The 19244-nt window shown below is 42.8% G+C and overlaps 1 protein-coding gene across 1 annotated transcript in view; it reads right to left on the reverse strand.

Annotated features, from left to right (window-relative positions):
* The window catches only part of NEK11 (NIMA related kinase 11), a 226080-nt gene that overhangs the window by 77517 nt on the left and 129319 nt on the right, over positions 1 to 19244 (reverse strand). Inside the window, exon 14 of the mRNA XM_058553246.1 lies at positions 4705 to 4868. Coding sequence (XP_058409229.1) covers positions 4705 to 4868 — 164 coding nt within the window. The remainder of the gene's footprint in view (positions 1 to 4704; positions 4869 to 19244) is intronic.

The following is a 19244-nucleotide window of genomic DNA, read 5'->3' on the forward strand; positions in this document are numbered from 1 at the left end:
ATTCCTGCCCAATATGGACTCTTCTAACGAGCAGTCTTTGCCCTGGGGCTCCCTGTTGGCCTGGCCAAGACTTTTTCAGAGCTGCACCGCAGTCTGCAGCTCTCACCCAATCCTCCTTCCTTTCTTTCCATCCTTACCCACAAAGATGTAGGCCCGCATCATGGTTTGAGGCTCTCCCTGCCTACCTGACAGGGATTTCTCTTTAATTTCTAATTCTGTCTTGTCATCTGTTTCCCAGAGGACCTGAACTGACAGCATATAAAGTACTGGGCATAGAATGAAGGTTCTGAAAATGTTAGCTGTTATTGTTATAGTAATTATGATTTGATTAAACTAATGACTCCACTAACGGAAGAGACTCTTAGAGGCACCCACTCTTGTGACGTTCTGATCCAAGAGTCCTCCGTAGAATCTTAGGCCTTGCCTAGCCTGCATCCATTTTTCTGCCCATGCGGCACTGTTCCAAGCAGATGATCATTCCTGCTTTTTCTAGTGCTTCACTGTGCAGAGAGAATTTCAAAACCACTAGACAATTTGGTGAAATATATTGAAAACTTCAGAATTAGCTGGGAAAACGGAACTCTGCAGCCCTTCATCTTAGGACGAACAAACACCATGGTCCTAAGAGTCTTCTTAAAACCAGCATCAGTGAAAGCCATATTCATTAAACAGAGCCTTTCCTGAAGGAGTTCTGTGTCAAGTCATTATGAGCCACCTAGTATGTGTAATACTGGTGCACACAGGACATTGATTAGTCACGGAAAGGAAAATGATGGTCAGGCAGTAAGGGAAAGACAGAAGAGTCTGTGAAAACATCCGTCAGCCTGCAGCCCTAAAACATGTCCATTAGAGCACATGAAACACTTTTCAGTGACAGGTCCCATAAACACTGTTGAGAACTCTGTTATGATGACAGCTATAAACTCCATTCTCCTGAGATCTAAGAGGCTGGTTCCAATTCAGTCACCACAGACTTCACAGAGCAGCTATCAACAATATGATAATGGCTTGTGATAAAGGTGTTATTGACGCTCTGCTTATCACAGCAGAGAAGTAACTGACGATCAACAGCAATTAGGTGTTTAATAAAACTGTACTTTGGAAATGATGCTGTTGAAAAGATTGTCATGGGTGGCCCAAGGGACTGTCTTGACATGAGTGCAGCCATATTTGGCCGCTCCATTGACCTACAGCCACCAGCACACAAAGAAATATAAAGCTGCTTTCTGTGTGGTGGGAACTGGCCTTTTTCCTAGGAACTGGCCTTTCTCCCATGGAGATAGTTGCAATTTGTAACATTTTAAGGTCCTTTGGTCATCGCAGCCCGAGGCAGACTGGACATCTGTGCCGGCCTGGGAGGATACCCAGGGAAAACAATGCACGTACACAACTGCCGGGCTGGGACGATAGCCAGGAGGCTCAGTACACATATGCCACTGACAACCATTTGTGCATGGGAACATTGAATGCTTGCTCTGTAGACTCTGTAACTGTTTACGCTGGAAACTACCGAGGCTATATAAACTGCTGGAGCTTGAAGCCTGGTGAGAGTCTCACCTGTGGAGGGGATGCCCTGCCCAGGACTTCTGATGATCGGATTCCCTCCCAGCCATGTCAATTGTAGGGACTCTCCCCGGCAGTGGGGTGTGGATGTTGTGAGTAACCAATCTGATGTGTCCTCTTTTCGGTCAACCTGGTATTTCTCTTTCCAGTTGATTTGTGTCATTTCCCTTCAGTCAATGTGGATGTTTTCCCTTTCCAATCGATCTGATGTTTTTCCCTCTCATTATATGATCTATTCGAATCTGCTGCCATCTCAGTCGATGTGTATGTTTTCCCTTTCCAGTCGAGCTGATGTTTTTCCCTCTTAATATTTGACCTATTCAGATCTGTTTGCGGACTATTGCCTTTACTATCCTCTATATAATAAAATATACCTTCAGTCCGTTTGTTTGGAGTGGAAAGTTTCTTTTACATCTCCAATGGAATCTCCCAAACCTCTCATAACAGGGACTCAGTAATCCATCCCAATGAAGCCCATGGCTGCTTTTCTTTTTGAAAGCACTTCTTCTATCAAAATAAAAACTATGTGACTTTTGTCCCCTCTGAAGAAAGGGGAATCAACTTTTATCTGATTACTCACATAACAGCCACGAGTTATCACTTAAGCAGAGCCTGGCACACTCAGGGGTCAAGGGCAAGACTGGGGAGACAGGAAAAGTGGAAAATCCCAGTGATGGCTACAGGTTTCACCCAGTTCACCACGCCGACAGTGACTGGGTCTCAGCACAGAGTTCTGTAATTATAATGCGTGTGTTGCTAATAAAATAACCTAAAAAAGGAAGGGTCAACACCCACCACAATCCCACACCCACCACTTTTGGGGAAGTGGAAATTATACCAAGTTACTAGGAAAAGCAAATGGGGTTGTAATTACGTATCTCTAATACAAATTACTCAATTGTGATATCCACTCCTGTTTCTATTATGCCAGGTCCACTCTTGGTCGACGTGCCTTCGGTATTAGAAAGAAACCTTAGCTTGGGAATGTGATAGACTCGGGCCTGAAGGATGCTTCCCTAGCTGTGTGGCAACGGGCAAGTTACTTCTCTCTTGGAAACTCAGTTTCCTCATCTGGAAAATAGAGATAAGAATAACTACCCAACAGAGTTTTGTGAGACAAAACACCATCCGGTATGTGAGAGGCCCTAGCATCTTGTCCTAACAGATTATTTAAAATCAGTCACAATCTATCATATAATATGGGACAAACGCACAGCCCAGTGAGCAAAATTGCTGCCCTATATTTTATCATCTGCCCTAAGAAATAAGAAGAAAGGATTTTTTTTTTATAGTGCAGTTGTAAAATTTGACTTTAACATTAAAGAGTTTTGGCAATATCATAAAAAGACCACATGATGGCTCAGTAACTTCATAACAATAATAGCTAATATCTTATTATTAATTACTTTATTAAATTCTGGGTACTAGTCTAAGTACTTTACATGGATTACTTCATTTAATCCTCAAAACTACTCTATGAGGTAGGAACTCTATTCTCCCATTTTACAGATGAGAAAACTGAGTCACAGTGAAGTTTAGTAACTTACACAAGGTAACATAACCTGCAAGTGACAAGGGCTAGACTCATATACAGGAGTCTGATTTCCAACCTTGTGTTCCAACAAGTATGCCAAAGACTGGACTTCTGGAGTGGCCAGACAAGTTCTATTTCTTGACCTGGGTGTGTTTGCCATATATTTTATTCATGTGGTTTTCTGAGTTAGTTTTATTTTATTAAAAAACATTTTTAAGTAATAACATTGGTAGTTAAAATTTTACCACTTGTGGCTTTGGGCAAAAATTGAGTATGTGTTTTGCATATCGTGTGGTTTGCAACCATAGGCACAGAATTAAGGTTTTGTAATATTGAAATAATATTTGTCTCAGTTGTTCAGGACAGCAGCACAAAAGCAAATGGAAATTGTATTTTCAATTTGTGGTAGGACTGTTTCAATTCCAACAGTCCATTGAAAAAATGGGGAAATGGTATAAGGAAAGTGTTTTTATTTTGGCATTCTAAATTGCCCTCCCCCTGACTCTATATTTTTCTCAACATTTATTTGTTTCTCTCTTTGTGTATTTGTCTCTTAATCTCTCTCTCTCATCCTTTCTCTTTCTCTCATCCCTCTCCCTGTTTAGCCCCAGATCCATACCATTCTACTTCTCTTCTCCCTGCCTCTCTCTCTTTTTCTTATAGAACTTGAGAACATTTCTTATTGGTTTTATTGATTGAATATTATGATGTATTACTTAGTTTTCATTAAAAATGGTTGACTGGATTGCGTCCAACCTTCCACTAATCCTCTTAAATTAAGTTTCCATTGGCTCAGGCTGACCCCTTGATTGACTTTTATTTTACTAGCTTAATGGTTTCTATTTAATAAAAAGCTTCTGTACCTTATGGAAGTTTGGGATTGGAAAGGTTACCAGGTTATGGCCTAAGAAGAAAATGAATATATGAGCATAAATTTCCCGAAGCTATCTGATTTCTCCTCACATCTTGCTTTTCTCCTCACCTACAGACACCCAACAAAGAAATGGCCAAGGGTGCTCCTCAGTCTACAGCCCAGGGGGGCCTTAGTCTTGCTATTGTTAAAGACCTCTACGGCAAGGGCATATACTCAGAGACCTCAGCGCTGCACATAAAGATGTGCCCTCAGAGGCTGGGAGCGGCCAGAAAGATCCTCCCCTAAGCCCAGGATCTCTGGGCCTCATCCCCAGAACTAATTTGTGCACTGGGACATGACTCACAAATCTGATTACCAGGCAGAAAAGTATATTTTTAAAAATCCTCTTCTCTCTGCTAAAGAGACACTTGCATTGTTTATTTGACAGCTGTATACGGGGTGCTCCTCAGTATACAAACAGTGTAGTGCGTATCATCTTTCCACCTGAATAAGGACTGGGTGCTCCAGCCCTTCCCTCATCAACATGGTCCAGACCAGATTCTCAGAATCCCATGGGGCCCTGCCTGCCCCTGGACTCTGGAAATCAAGACTTATCACATGGAGCCTTTATGACAAACCCTAGTCCCACATCCCCCACTTCAGATTCTAAGACTTCCTTAACTCTCTCCAGGACGTCACAGCCTGATCAGTACCTCGGACAGTTCCACTGCTTCTGCTGGGGAGCAGCAGGTACCTGTTGGTTTGTTCGGTAAGCTGGCTGGGGTCCCTCATCCTTGACCGCTTCCTCCGGTCCTGAGAACACTATTTCTTCTTCCTCCTCCTCCTCACTTTCTTCAGAACAGGAATCAAATGCGTCAGCATAATACTCTTCAGCCATAAGGGGGTCTTCTGGGATCTCTGAAATAAAGAATAAACAACAATCAGGTCCCACAGTCACTAAAATTATAATGAGGCTATGATCTCCCATGTTTTCCCAGGGATGTACATTTTGTTTGCACTGACAAAGTTTTCACAGAGTGTAGAGCTGAATCTTAGCTTCTGAAAGTATCTGGTTGAACGTAACAAATACTCAGCAAAATTAAACCGGTAGAGGAAACAAGAGATGCAACCATCTTCAATATATTTTGAAAATAGAAGAATAAAACCATGAAACAAGAAGAAATGATCTCCTTTAAAGCCTTTACATTTGGAGACAAGAATCCTTATTACAAATGAGGGGATTTAGGAGCAAAAGTAGGATAAGATAGTTTGGCTGCAGAACCCTATTACACACCCACATAAAGTTTTTCCAGAGGCAGTTGGAGTGGAATTATGTCAGCATTCTTCCTGGGAATTTCTTTCTTAAAGAAAATATAGGGTGGTGAGACCAGGCAAGATGGATAGGATAAATAGCAATGGCATTTTGGCAAATGGAGGAAAATATTACAATTCTTTCTAATAGGCTACGAAGGCTTTTGAGATGGAGTTCACTCTGGGGCTCTACTTACACCTACACATGGCATTAATTTAAAAAAAAAAAAGGAAAGATCATCTACTTAAGCTGATGCCAAGAAGTGGCTACCTAAGTTACCTGATGTAATATTATTACTAACTAAAAATATAGTTAGTCCTTATAATGGTCTTCAACCAAGAAAGGCCAAGAATGGATCACAAAATGCATAGTGATATCAACTTAGTTTGCTAACGAGGGCCTACGAATAGAGAAATGTCCTTAGGGAGAAGAGGAAATTACATAATGATACTCTACCAAATTAAAACCATGGGCATTTTAGGCTTTGCACCATACTCTGACTTACAAACAAAATTATTCTTCTAAATTGTAACACGAAACACTGTTTTTCATCCCATTGTTGCTATTTGATGTCTAGTGGGAAAATATAAAATTTGGGGTCAGAGAATCAAGGTTTGAATCTAGCTCTCCCACCTCTTAGATGAGAACCTGGGCAAAGGATTTGAACTTACTGAGCTCCAATTTCTCCAGTAAAACTGACAGAAGGGTAATCTAGCCAGGTAACTATGAAGAGTCAGTGAAGAGTCAATGATTTTTATGAAAGCATTTGTATATAGGGAAACTTTATACACATGTTCACTCAATTTCCACATCTGTAAAAATGAACTTTTCCTTAACTGATTCCAGAATCCTTTGAGAGTAAAATACTTAGTGGATATAGAATTCCCTGACAATGGGATACTTTAAATCTTTGCTACTCATGGTTTCCCGTAAAACAGAAGAGGCAGTACCATGGAATTAAAGCTAATCAGCTCAAAATACAAAAATTACATACATTCAAAACTGCCTCTGCCAATTCCTTAGGGAGGGGCACTTCGGGGATCTCATACTTTCTCTCGGCAACTCCAACACAGCCTGTTTTCCCTTCAGATCACTGATTTTCAGCTGAGCACCAGATGAAATTGGTTATTTGTATCTAGGCACCATGTTTTATAAAAAAGTTCAATTGACACTCAGAATGACAAGAGGATCACAGCAAGAGAAGTATATAAAAACTAAAATCCACTGAGAGGACGATTTGCGTCTGCAGTTTTGCCCTTAAGTAGGGACATACGCTCGCTGAGTGGAAAGGTGGACAGAACTGTAAGACCTCCTGCCTCTCTTCCTCCCCACCGCCTCTCCCTGAATCTCCATGTCTCTTTCACAGGGTTGTCCTTTCTCTCTCTCTCTCCCCACTTCCTCCCGTTTCCTCTTCCTCTCCCTGAGTCTCTCTCTGACAGTTATTCACTCACTTATTCATTCGTATTTTCTCCCTCTTGCTCTACCTCTCTCTCTATTCCTCCCCCTCCCCCACCTTCAGGCAAGAATATTTGCTTTCCAACTTGACTATGACACAGTAAGAAATATCATTTACATTGTTGCCCAGTTCACAGAAATGTGCTTACATTTGTGTATGTGTGTGTATATATACATATATCTTTATAGTTGAAACAAAAGTTTCATGCATCAAGATATACCCATACTACATATGGCACACTCTGGTATTCTGCATTCTATTCAATCCTCTTTAAAATGCTAGTTGCAACTTGCTAAACTGATTTCTCAATCCACCATTTGAAAAATACTGGTTTAGAAGGCTAGCTTTGGCATCAAAAAGACCTACATTTAAATCAAGGCTCTAACATCAGCTCCATAACATTAGGCATTATTTAAACTTTCTGCACTTCAATTTTCTCATCTGATGAAAAATGGGATGACACGAGGGCCGGCCTGGTGGCGCAAGCAGTCAAGCGCACGCGCTCTGTTGCGGCGGCCCGGGGTTCGCCGGTTCGGATCCTGGGCATGCACCAACGCGCTGCTTGGCAAGCCATGCTGTGGTGGCGTCCCATATAAAGTGGAGGAAGATGGGTACAGATGTTAGCCCAGGGCCAGTCTTCCTCAGCAAAAAAAGAGGAGGATTGGCAGATGTTAGCACAGGACTGATCTCCTCACAAAAAAAAAAAAAAAAAAAAAGGGATGATAGTACTCACCTCATAGAACTGTTGTGAACATTAAATAGTATAATGGACACAAAGCATTGTGCACATGGTATGTACCCAATAAATGTTAGTTACTAACATTTAACATAAAACTCTGTAGTTTTGCCTGTAATCCTCAACACCAGGAAGAAATACAAATATTAGACAATCATAAATATATACCAAGTTTAATTTTATATATATATATTAAATAGAATCACTTCTCAAAATCCATATGGTACCCAATTCAAATGGGCAATAAGGAATCACTCCTCTGTCTGGTTTCCCTTCTGCTGGGCTCCAGAGGGACCCTCGGGCATTTCGCCACTCTGGTCTCCTCCCATCGTCCTTCCTGTCCACTGGTTCCATCTAGGTTGCCTCCAGGCAGCTCAGAGGGAACCTCTACAACAGGGGTTAACAAACTTGTACCGTAAAGGGCTAGATAGTAAAAATGTTAGGTTTTGCAGGTAAAACAGTCCCTGTCACAACTACCCAACTCTTTGTAGTCTGAAAGCAGACACAGACGATACATAAACAAATGAGTGTGGCTGTGTTCCAGTAAAATTTTATTGACAAAAGCAGGCAGTGGGCCGGATCACACAACAGCTCTACAACACAGATACACCTTTCTCTTGTTAAATATTAAGCCCCTCCTCCCATAGCATGGCTCCTTGTGCAAAGTCCCCTCCCAGGAAGGAGAGGAAGGGGAAAAATGGTCAGGGGGAATGTGCCATCCTGCCACATATGCTTAATTGTGGAAGAGAGTGGGATGAATCCATCTCCAGTATTTCTTCAGCAAGTACCACTAACTTGGTGCAGCTCAGAAAAGGGTTCACTTTCAAAGGGAAAAGTCAAAAGAATTTAAGTCTGCTCAAACCGTGTTTGTCAAGCTGTGCGTTTTTCGTACATAGGCCCAATTTGAAGCCTTGTTAGGCTAAGGCTCATTTCTCCTGTCATCGAAGGAAAAATAGTCTGTGATAAATAGTTTTAATTTCCTTGCACCCTGAAGTCAGCCTGTTAACAGAAGCACTGGAGTGGCATTCCAGATCTCCACCACACTGGGTGGGCAGTGACAGAGCGTGTTTATGAAGGAATCCAGTGATGGCTGCCTGAGCTTGAACACAGATGTTGCAAACCCATGCTGGAGAAAAAAGAGAAGCAATCACCCTGTTCTAGGAAAAGGATGCTCTTTGCCATACACTTCAATTAAGACCCTAATAAGTCCCTTACTCTATGACTTAAGTGAGCATCAGGATCACCTGCAGGGCTTGATAAACCATGGATCGCTGGCCCCACCCAGAGTTGCTCATTCAGTAGGTCTGGGGCGAGGCCTGAAAATGTGCATTTTTAACAAGTTCCCAGGGGAAGCTGGTGCTGCTGGTCCAGGGGCCACAATTTGAAAACCACTGCTCTAGGACGTGACTAGTTCAAATAAAAGCACTATCATATACTATATAGAAACACTATAATAAAATATGTCTTTATATTATCTATACATCTTCCAACATTTGTATGTTACAGACAAAAAAATGAAAAAATAAACTTTACTTTGGAAGAGCTCAAATTGTTATACCATTAGTTGCCTCAACTACTCATAATCTCTATGGAGTTATACGAGACTATTCCCATTTTATTGATGGGGAAGGAAGAACAAAGCTATGAGCGAGCAGTCCAAAGTTACAGCACTTTACAGTTTGTAAAAGCACATTCATATCCATTATTCCACTTGATCATTGCAACAAGTATTCAAGTTACACCAGGGCAACATTTTTATGTCATTTTTCAGATAATGAAAGTGAGGCTCAGACAGGCTAATAACCAACCAAAGGTCACACAGCTATACGCATGGTGGACACTAGACTAGAATGAAAATGACCTGAATCCTATCTTTCTTCCACTGAATTAGTGCTATTTTATGCTTAGCTAGGAATTTTCATCTTTGCTAGTAAAACCACGTCACCGATAAAAGTCATGATTGTCTTCCCCGTAATTCTGACAGGTGTTGGACAACAAGGGATAGACTTTTGACTTATGGATAGAAAAACTGAAACTTTGTCATCCTGGTAAATCGTCTGAAGGGAGCTGGGAATACTGAATGCCCGGGCCCTCACTCAGACTCAGCCCAAGTAACACTACCCTCTATCTCAGATGTGCTCAAACTGGAGTGTGCAGCAGGATTTCCTGGAGGCCTTATTAAAACAGATTCCTGGCCCCCATGCCCAGTGCTTCAGATCCAGTAGATCTCAGGCGGGGCCTAAGATTCTACATAATGATGCTGCTAGTCTGGCAACACACTTTGAGAACTAGTGCTCTATCTTATAGGACCTTCAAGGAGAAAATGACATACAAGTGTAATTTCTTTTTAAATTTTATTTATTTATTTTTTCCCCCCAAAGACCCAGTAGATAGTTGTATGTCATAGCTGCACATCGTTCTAGTTGGTGTATGTGGGACGCGGCCGCAGCATGGCCGGACAAGCGGTGCAGCGGTGCGCGCCCGGGATCGAACCTGGGGCGCCAGCAGCAGAGCACGCGCACTTAACCGCTAAGCCAGGGGGCCGGCCCCCAAGTGTAATTTTTGAATGAGAAATTCCCCGATACTATTATCACACCAGGTCTTTCTTCTAAAATGAACAGGAAAGGTGTTAAAGAATTTTTTTTTTAACGAGCCAATAGTACAAGAACTTTGCCTAAACGCAAAACCAGGTTTCCTTTAAAGGAACTTAGTTATGTGTAAGGAATATCTCAGCCCCTGCATCTACCATCATCCTAGATTCTAACCATCGGTATGCCTTGAGCAAATGGAGGTAAAGAGCTTAGCAGAATGGTTCTCAAAGGGTGGTCCCCAGAACAGCAGCACCAGCATCACCTCGGATCTTAACACAAATGCAAATTCTCAGGCCTCTCGGACCTACAGAATCAGAAACTGGGGTGGGGGTCCAGCAACCTGCATTTTAACGAGCCCTCCAGGGGATCCTGGTGCACCTTTAAGTTTGAGAATTTAGCACAATAAACCACTAATTTAGCACAATGACTAGCACTTAATATCTACTTAAATAAAAATAGCTTCTACTGATAGCCCCAGTAGATAGTAAGCTCCTGGAGGGTGGGAGCCATGTTCACCATGGTATCTCTAACCACAGCTCAAACTTCTTGTTGAATAAATGAATGCCTACATCTCTAAGAGATAAGGACTTCCAAACTACTACATAGTATCTCATGCAAAGAATTTCCTAATCCTTTATTTGCGGGGCCGAGGGAGGGGGGTGGGGGGGGCAGGAGAGGGAAGGAGGAGGAGAGGAAGGAGATAGGGATTTCTTCCATTAGAGCCCTGCTCTCCTCCCCGTTTCTCACATACTCGGAACTTATATCTCAGATGTAGTCATAACTTTGAATCGCAGAAAGTGTCTTCTTCATATTAACATTTCCAGCTATCTCCCACAGGTCTGCCAAGTTGGAGGACTCAGTCAAGATTACCCAGAGCTTGATGGAACTCACTGTTAGACTGGGGCTTTCTCCAGATACCCCCGACTCGGCTCCAGCTGCAAGATCACCCTGCCTCTCTTTGCATATCTAGTAACAGTGTCAGAATTGATTAATGTTTGTTGAGCTGGGTGGCCAAGAGACTTGTGATGTGGGAAACCCCACAGACTCACTTGCAGTTTTCTGCCCCTTCTCCTAGGAAGTTACCAGTACCCACAAGATACTTTTTAAAATGGTTCTCACTATACCCACCATATGGGGGAAAGAGTCTCCTCATAAAGAGAGGATGCTCTTTATTTTAGCTATGGTGGGGCAGGCTGGGGAGGAGTAGGGGACCTCAGTAGCAGGAAGCTGCCCAGAGATGCCCTTCTTTACTTTTCCTTTCTTTCCCAGTTTTCTGAAGAAGGCAATGGCTTTATTACACCAAGCCAGAAAATACTGAACAAAGGCTACAATAAGAACAAACTGATTTATTGTTAGATCTTGATGTGGCCTCTCCAAAGACCATGGTCTCCCATTACAAATTAGGAGTGACGGTGCTCAGAATGACAATAGTTATTATTACACGCACAAGGCAGGTCTCAGAATTTCTTATTTTCCTAAAAATGGCATTTGTGGGTGTGAAAAAGATGGCCCTAATTCATTTTTTAATAAAAACATTTTAAACAAAGACATCATCTTCTCATATGTAGAAGAAACCCATGATTAATATGCTACAACATTCTCAAAACAACAGGGTAAAAGACAATGCCTTGAGAAGGCACTTAGATGCAGACATTGTCTATGCTGAGCTGCCTCAGTTTCCCCAAGGAGCTCCATCTTGTGTAAGGTGGGGAGAAATTAGGATAAAAAAGACAGAAGCCCAAGTTAGCTGGTGGTGTCTGCTGCTTCTCAGAAAGACTCCTCCCACCAGGAGGGGTGATATAGTATAGAGATTAAGAGGACAAGCTGTAGGTCAGATGGAGGTTCAAATCTGGCCTCAGTTGCTTAGCGGCTGTGTGACCTCGGGCAGGCTAGTTCACTTCTCTGGTCACAGTTTTCTAATTTGTAAGTGGGTATAGTCAATACTATTGATGTTCCACCCAAACTTCCTTACCAGACACACTCCAAAATATAATTGGCACACTCATCCTCCAGTGGCTGTGAGTGTCGTTGGCTGTGTTAGTCTGCTAGGGCTGCCACAACAAAATGCCACAGACTGGGGGGCTTAAACAACAGAAATGTATTTTCTCATAGCTCTGGAGGCTGCAAGCCCAAGATCAAGGTGTTGGCAAGTTTGGTTTCTTCTTGGCTTGAGGTGGTTGACCCTCTGGTGCCCTGGTGTCTCTCTGTGTGTCCTAACCTCCTCTTCTTATAAGGACACTAATCAGATGGGATTAGGGCCACCCTAACAGCCTCATTTTAATGTAATCACCTCTTTAAAGGCTCTATCTCCAAATACAGTCACATTCTGCAGAACTGGGGAGCAGGGCTTCAACATGTGAATTTTAAGGGAACACAATTCAGCCCATAATAATTGCTTACAGGACACAGATGCCCCCTTCTCCAGACAATTGCTCTCAGATCAAAGAATTTCCTTATTCAAAGAGGTTATATCTTACCTCCACCCCAGGGGCAGTCCTGGCCACTGACTAACTGACCTAAGGTGGACCTAACTCTGTGATGTCACTCATGCCCAGAGCTTGCTGTGGGATCAGGCTGCAGCTCATCTCCAGCTGAGACCACATCCTTGCTCAGCTCCTTCCACTGCCCTGTCTAGACATACCGCCCACCCCACCCAACCCAAGAGCTCTCCCTCAATAAAACACATGCACCGGAATACCCATCTCAGGCTCTGTTTCCAAGAAACCCAATCAAAGACTTGGGGGTATCATAATAACAATAATACTTTAACTCATAGCTGTAACATAAAATTTTATAAAAGAAAAGTGGTGCTATGCAATAATGTAAACACCTCTTAAAGGAAAATGCCAGATGCCAGCAAGGTCACATTCTTTTTTTATAATTTTATTTATTTACTTATTTATTTTCCCCCAAAGCCCTAGTAGATAGTTGTATGTCATAGCTGCACATCCTTCTAGTTGCTGTACGTGGGACGCAGCCTCAGCATGGCCGGAGAAGCGGTGCCTCGGTGCGCGCCCAGGATCCGAACCCAGGCCTCCAGCAGCGGAGCGTGCACACTTAACTGCTAAGCCACGGGGCCAGCCCAGGTCACATTCTTTTATACTATAAATTTAATCCTCAGAATTTCTAGGAAACAATAGAGCCCACACCTGTGGATACTGTTAAAGTAAGTCATTTGTCAGATATCAGTTATATCTCAGACAGCTGAATTTTTTATCTCTTGAGGTCTAGTCTACTTGGTCTGCTCAAAGTCTTCTTAAAATGCTCCATGTAGCATAGTTTCCAGCACATCATAGGTACTCAATAAATGACCACTATCATTACTTCAGAAGTTAGAAGATGTTAGTTTTCTTAATGGTTCTCATACCAATTGTATTTAGAAAAATACCTGACAAGAATGTAAGGAAAAAAAATATGATCCCTTCTGCCAGAGACAAGAGGAGGGCTTTGGCCTTACTCCAGAAAAGGGGTAGGGAAGGAGAGTGGGAGGGGCAGAGCCAGCGAGATGGTGGAAAGTCACATGCTCTGTGAGATGCTAAACTCATCACACACTTGGTACAGGTGAAAAAGCTGGGTTTGCTGTCTGAGCCAGTAATGGAGGCTGCCAGCCCCGGTACATGAGATAGAAGCAGAAGGAAGCCTGCAGCAGCAATTAGGAAGAGAGCTCTAGACAAGCTGCAGTTTGAGCCAAGCTTCCCCAATCTCCCAGGGGCAGGGGGTCCAAGCTGACGTCTAGACTACATCATTATTGGTGTGTAAAAGCACAGAAAACACTTCTCAGGTAGAGGCAACCTGTCCTTGAGGGAGACAGCTGGACTCCACCAAGTAGACCAATACCATTCCTAAAACCCCAGCCTTCCATTCTCCCTGCAACTAACAAAGGTAGTCAGTCTCTCACCCCTGGACACACCTTCCCTTGCACTATTAGAAGAAAAGGACTGACTCTGAAACTTGGCTGTTCTGGAAAAGGCATTTTGTCAATTCCTAAACTTCAACATACATTGGATTTTATTTTTCCTTTTCAATTTCTAAAAGCCATCTCCTCCCCACTGTGAACCATGAAATGGTTTATCGGGGTTATGCAATGAGTCATCGGCTGGGCCTAGAATACAGTTCTCATGGTGTCCTAGTTCCCACTCGCAGCATTAAGATTGCTTATCAGTGCCCAGAAGTCATAGAGAGAGAAGGGCGCACGCTAAGAACAGCCATCAGTACTTCCCACGGTGAGTCATCCCCCTTTATGGATACCATGGGCCCCTGCTGGAGGTCCCGGAGAGGCTGTTACTCCTTATTCCAAATGGCTGCTGCGTCTCTGTTTCATTACAGAGTCCCCTTCCTGACCCATGGAAAGCGACTGTAATTTTCAATCACCATAACATTTAGTGGGGCTGGAGGCTTGCAGCAGCGTATTTGCTAGGGAACAGTTTGAACCAATGTTCAGCCCAGGGAAGAATATGAACAACCCCCAGTGAAATGAACACCCTCACACTCCGAGGGAGACACGAACACTCCAGGTATCTTTTAACACTCAGCTCTTGTGATCACCTCCCATCTTCCACCTCCATCACACCTTACACAGGCTGCCACAAGTCTAGCCTAAAGCACTCATCATGTCACTCCCCCCCTTCAATGCCTCCCCTACGACCAATAAAATTGAATACAAAATCTTCAGCTTGGCAGTCAAGGCCTTCTATCTTTTGGTGCAACCCACTTTCCCAAACCTGCGTCCTCCTAGCAACAAATATGGTAGCTCTCAGTTAAAGGTGTGCACCAGGGATTCTGAATGGGTGGCCCTGGGCTGTGTCCAGGTAGCTTTATTTTTCTGACACTTTCCAGATGGTTCTCACATGTACCTTTAGATCAGAACCTTGGTTTTTGTAACCTGGACTCTACATTTTTCTCTGAACTCATTCTTGCTTTCAACTTCATTTCTTTAAAGAGCTCTCCTTCTAGAATTGCCTTGTCCAATATGGTAGCCACTGGGCACATGCAGTTATTTAAATTAAAATTAATTAAAATGAAATAAAATGACAAATTCAGTTCCTCAGTCGAACTAGCCACATTTCAAGTGCTTGAAAGCCATTTGTGACAAGATTACAGAACACTTCCATCATTGAAGAAAGTGCCACTGGACAGCGCTGTTCCTGAGGGTCCTCCCACCATACATCTAGCCCTGCTGGGCCGCAGCCTCCAGCTTGAATTTGGCTAGATTTCTTTGAAGCCCTGGGATGTGGGTCACTTCACCTCTCTGATCCTCCATTCCTCCCCTGGCCAGCACACCCTCCAGCACCACCAATTCCCACCCCTGCAAAAAAGAAGGTGGAATCACAAGCCGATGGAGGTCCTCCAGCTCTCACAGCCCTGGACTTCGCGGGGGTGGGGGGAGGCAGTGACTCAATCCCACCCTAGCCTCGGGCCTCTTCTGCCTGTCCCCCAGAGCCACATCAAAGGACCGATCCAGTCAAACCTTCTCATCGGTAAGATACCTTTTCCACCTTCTTTTACACAGTGTCTACAAGTAGAGCTTTAACATATGCCCAGCCCACACCCTTCACTCCAGAGAAAGGCAGCTCAAGGAGCTTCCAGATCCTCATGGTAGACAATGTCTTCCACAGCCTAGCAGCGATCAAGTCCACTTAATCCTATCACTGACTGCAAGTGGAACTGAACCTCAAATACAGACGAAACATTTATAGGCTTGAGGCGGGAGTGGAGCAGTTGCTTGGTTTTACATCTTTTTAATGCTTTCTTCTCTCACACAATAAGTTATAGGTTAGTATCAGTACTGTGACCTTTTCTAAAATAAACCCTCAAAACTAAGGCTAAAATTAGCCACGTTGATTAGCTTAGCCCGCAGCATCACACATGAGACTGTGAAAAGAAATCATTTTCTTAGTCAAAATGCATATTCATGACCCTTTCTGTATGGAGGGCTAAATTAAGTGCAGTACAGTGCTTTTTTTATATATAGGACAGCAGGTTTTGCTGTTTTTCTTCAAGTGACATCTCTCTACAGTTATTTGATCAGTGCACCAAAGGCTCCCCACTGCTACACACACACACACACACACACACACACACACACACACACACACACCAGAAATAAGCTCCAGGATCCATTTGGAAATAGGTCTCCCCTGAGCTCTGGAGTCTGTGCTTTTATTCTGTGTGTCAAGATGATTCTCCCTTAGGCAAAACTATAACATTTCTCTGAACTTTTCCTTCTGATTTGGAGAGCAAAAGCCAAATGAGTAGGTAAAGTTTGTCTTTTCTCCACCAGATTCAGAGAAATAAATACAGGCCAAGAAATCCATTCTCTTGAGGGGAAATATAGGGAGACTGAACAGAGACCCTGAAGGAGCTGGTACTACATAGCCGGTTGCTGTGTCTGGTGGCAGAAGACACCTAGTTCTCCGACTTTAGGCAACTATCTTCAGCTCCCCCCTGGGCCTTAGATGTCTCATGTGTAAAATGGGGATAGTAATAACTTACCAGCCTAAAACCAGGAGTCTGACCTAGATTTCAGGTTGTTTTCCCACTCTAAGGCTTGCAGATACATGACACAGAGTAATGAACTAGACCAGTGTGTACATCACTCATCCGGGGAACTTGATGAAATGCGGATTCTGATTGGTAGGTCTGGAGTGGGGCCTGAGAGTCTGCATTTCTGACATGCTCGGGGTGACGGAGATGCTGCTGGTCAACGACCCACACTTTGAGTCACTAGAGAATAGACCACTTCTTTCTGCTCCTGGCCACCAGGGATTTGTCAAGAAGTGAGGTTACAACTAAGACTTTAATGAAGCTGAAGAATTTAAATTGCTATCAAAATGCAGCCTCTGCCTTCTCTCTTATTTTTTTTATTTTTTTATTTTTTGGCTGTATTTTCTCATTAACAGAGGCTTGGGTACATCGGAATGCATTTAGCAATTTGTTTCTTGGCAGAGAACACCTTGTGAGCCAAATGGGATTTCCTTTCCAATGAAATCCTGGAGTTATAATTTATCTTTTCCACTTCCATTCTCCTGGAAAATATTGGTTTTCCACTGGCAGTACCCCTCTGTTAACTGGCCAGCTGGAGGCAGTCAGGAAACTGCTAAAAGATGCTTGCTGGCACTGTGACATTCTTAGCTCACCAGTGTGAACAGGAAAACTGAATGTGGCAAGACAGGCCAGTGATCACAAAAACACAAGGGAAATCTACCGCATTGATCTTGCGCGCATGGTGGGCACGGCAATCATTTAAATGCTTTTACTTAAAGGATGAGCCTATCATACACATCAGTCTAGGCAAATTTTTGTGGTCCCGCTCAGGGAAGTTTCTATTGCAGTGTTGGTTTCTCCTGGGTGATCTGCCCTTTCTTAACTCGACTACTTCCTGTCGGGTGTGATCTGGTCTTAGAGGGCAAAGTAAATCCAAGTTTAAAAGGAACTCTTTCATAGCCTATAAAATCTAGAAAAGCTTCCATTCACATGTCCCCACAGTAGTAAGTGATAACAACAATTACTTACCTTCACAATTCACAAAGTGCTCTCAAATACATTTTTTCACTTAAGCCTCCCTCACAACATGGTGTGAAATGCATGGTGTTATCCCCTCTGTGTCACCGACAGGAGGAACATAAAATTTAGAGTTATTTGACCTCTTTAACTTAACTTGAAAGTGGCAGATCCCAAACGGTGTCTTCTGATTCCAAATCTAGTGCTCATTTGTACTAAATCATGCTGACTCCATAATTCTGTTTGCCCATTCTTTGAAGGTAGCCACCCATTTTGGTCACATACGAACGCAACAACATTTGCAAAAGGCAACATTTTCAATTCATTGCAGCCTGTACCTCTTTTCCACATGCCAGCTCTTCCTCTTCCTCCTCTTCTCAACCACTGTCCCCATGACACACATACCACTGACTACTATAGAGCACTTTCAAATAATGTCTGGAACACTGACCAGAGGTTAAAAACTAACTTTAAAAAATGTGAAGTCACTAGAAAGAGCTGTTCAACAAAAATTACTGCATTAGTTGTCTATTGCTGCATAATAAATTACCCCCATACCATGGCTTAAAACAATAATAAACATTTATTATCTCATAATTTTCTATGGGTCAGGAATCCAGGAGTGGCTTAGCCACGAGGTTCTGGTTCAGGAACCAGCATGAGGTTTTGGTCAAGAACTTATCTGGGGCTATAGTCATCTGAAGGTTTGACTGGGACTGGAAGATCCAATTCTAAGCTCATTCTGTGGCTTTTAACAGGAAGCCTCAGTTCCTTGCACATGGACTCTCCATAGGGCAGCTTGAGTGTCCTCACAACATGGCAGCTGGCCTTCCCCAGAACAGCGATCCAAAAGAGCAAGGCAGAAGCTGCAATATCTTTTATTACCTAGCCTTGGAAGACACACTCCGCAATTTCCATACTATCCAAGAGGTATGGTCAGTACTATTCAGTGCAGGAAGGGACCATACAGAAGTATGAATATCAGGAGGCAAGAATCATTGGGGGCCATCTTGGAGGCTGGCCACAAAAAGAAGTTCAGCTTTTCTTTAATTTTTTGAGGAAAATATTCATTTTACCTTCATGTATAAATAGTCAGGTTATTATACTGAGGCTACATAATGAATCAGTGACAGACTTTATACTAGAACTCTCTCCCAATATCCAAGTTGGTGATGCCTCTACTTTTAAAAGACTGTAAGTTGAAAAACACACATGTAACAAGATTTGGTTCATAATTAGGATAAATATGGACTTGAATAGTCAGATCCTAATGAAATTTCACACTGCTCCCCAAGTGGTCAAAATAGTATTTGGGAGAGTAAGTATGTAATTATTTTTAGTGTCACATCATATTATTAGAATTCTAAGTATTTATGAAACTTATGGGGAGAAAAATACCATAGAACTAAGATGCACTGTAACCTACATGAAAGTGAGCATGAACTGATTAAACAGAGAAATGTCCAGAATGAGGGACTCCGATCAGGGGACATTTAATGGGATCTGTATTAGTCAGAGCTCTCCAGACAACAGAACCAATAGGATATGTGTGTGTGTGTGTGTGTGTCTGTATGTGTGTGTGTGTATAAGTGTATACATAGAGAGAGAGAGAATGACAGAGAGACAAAGAGAGAGATAGAGACAGACTTATTTTAAGCAATTGGCTCTTGCAATTGTGGGGGCTGGCAAGTCCAAAATC

The sequence above is a fragment of the Diceros bicornis genome, chromosome 2, assembly GCF_020826845.1.
Source record: "Diceros bicornis minor isolate mBicDic1 chromosome 2, mDicBic1.mat.cur, whole genome shotgun sequence".
Classification (NCBI taxonomy): domain Eukaryota; kingdom Metazoa; phylum Chordata; class Mammalia; order Perissodactyla; family Rhinocerotidae; genus Diceros; species Diceros bicornis.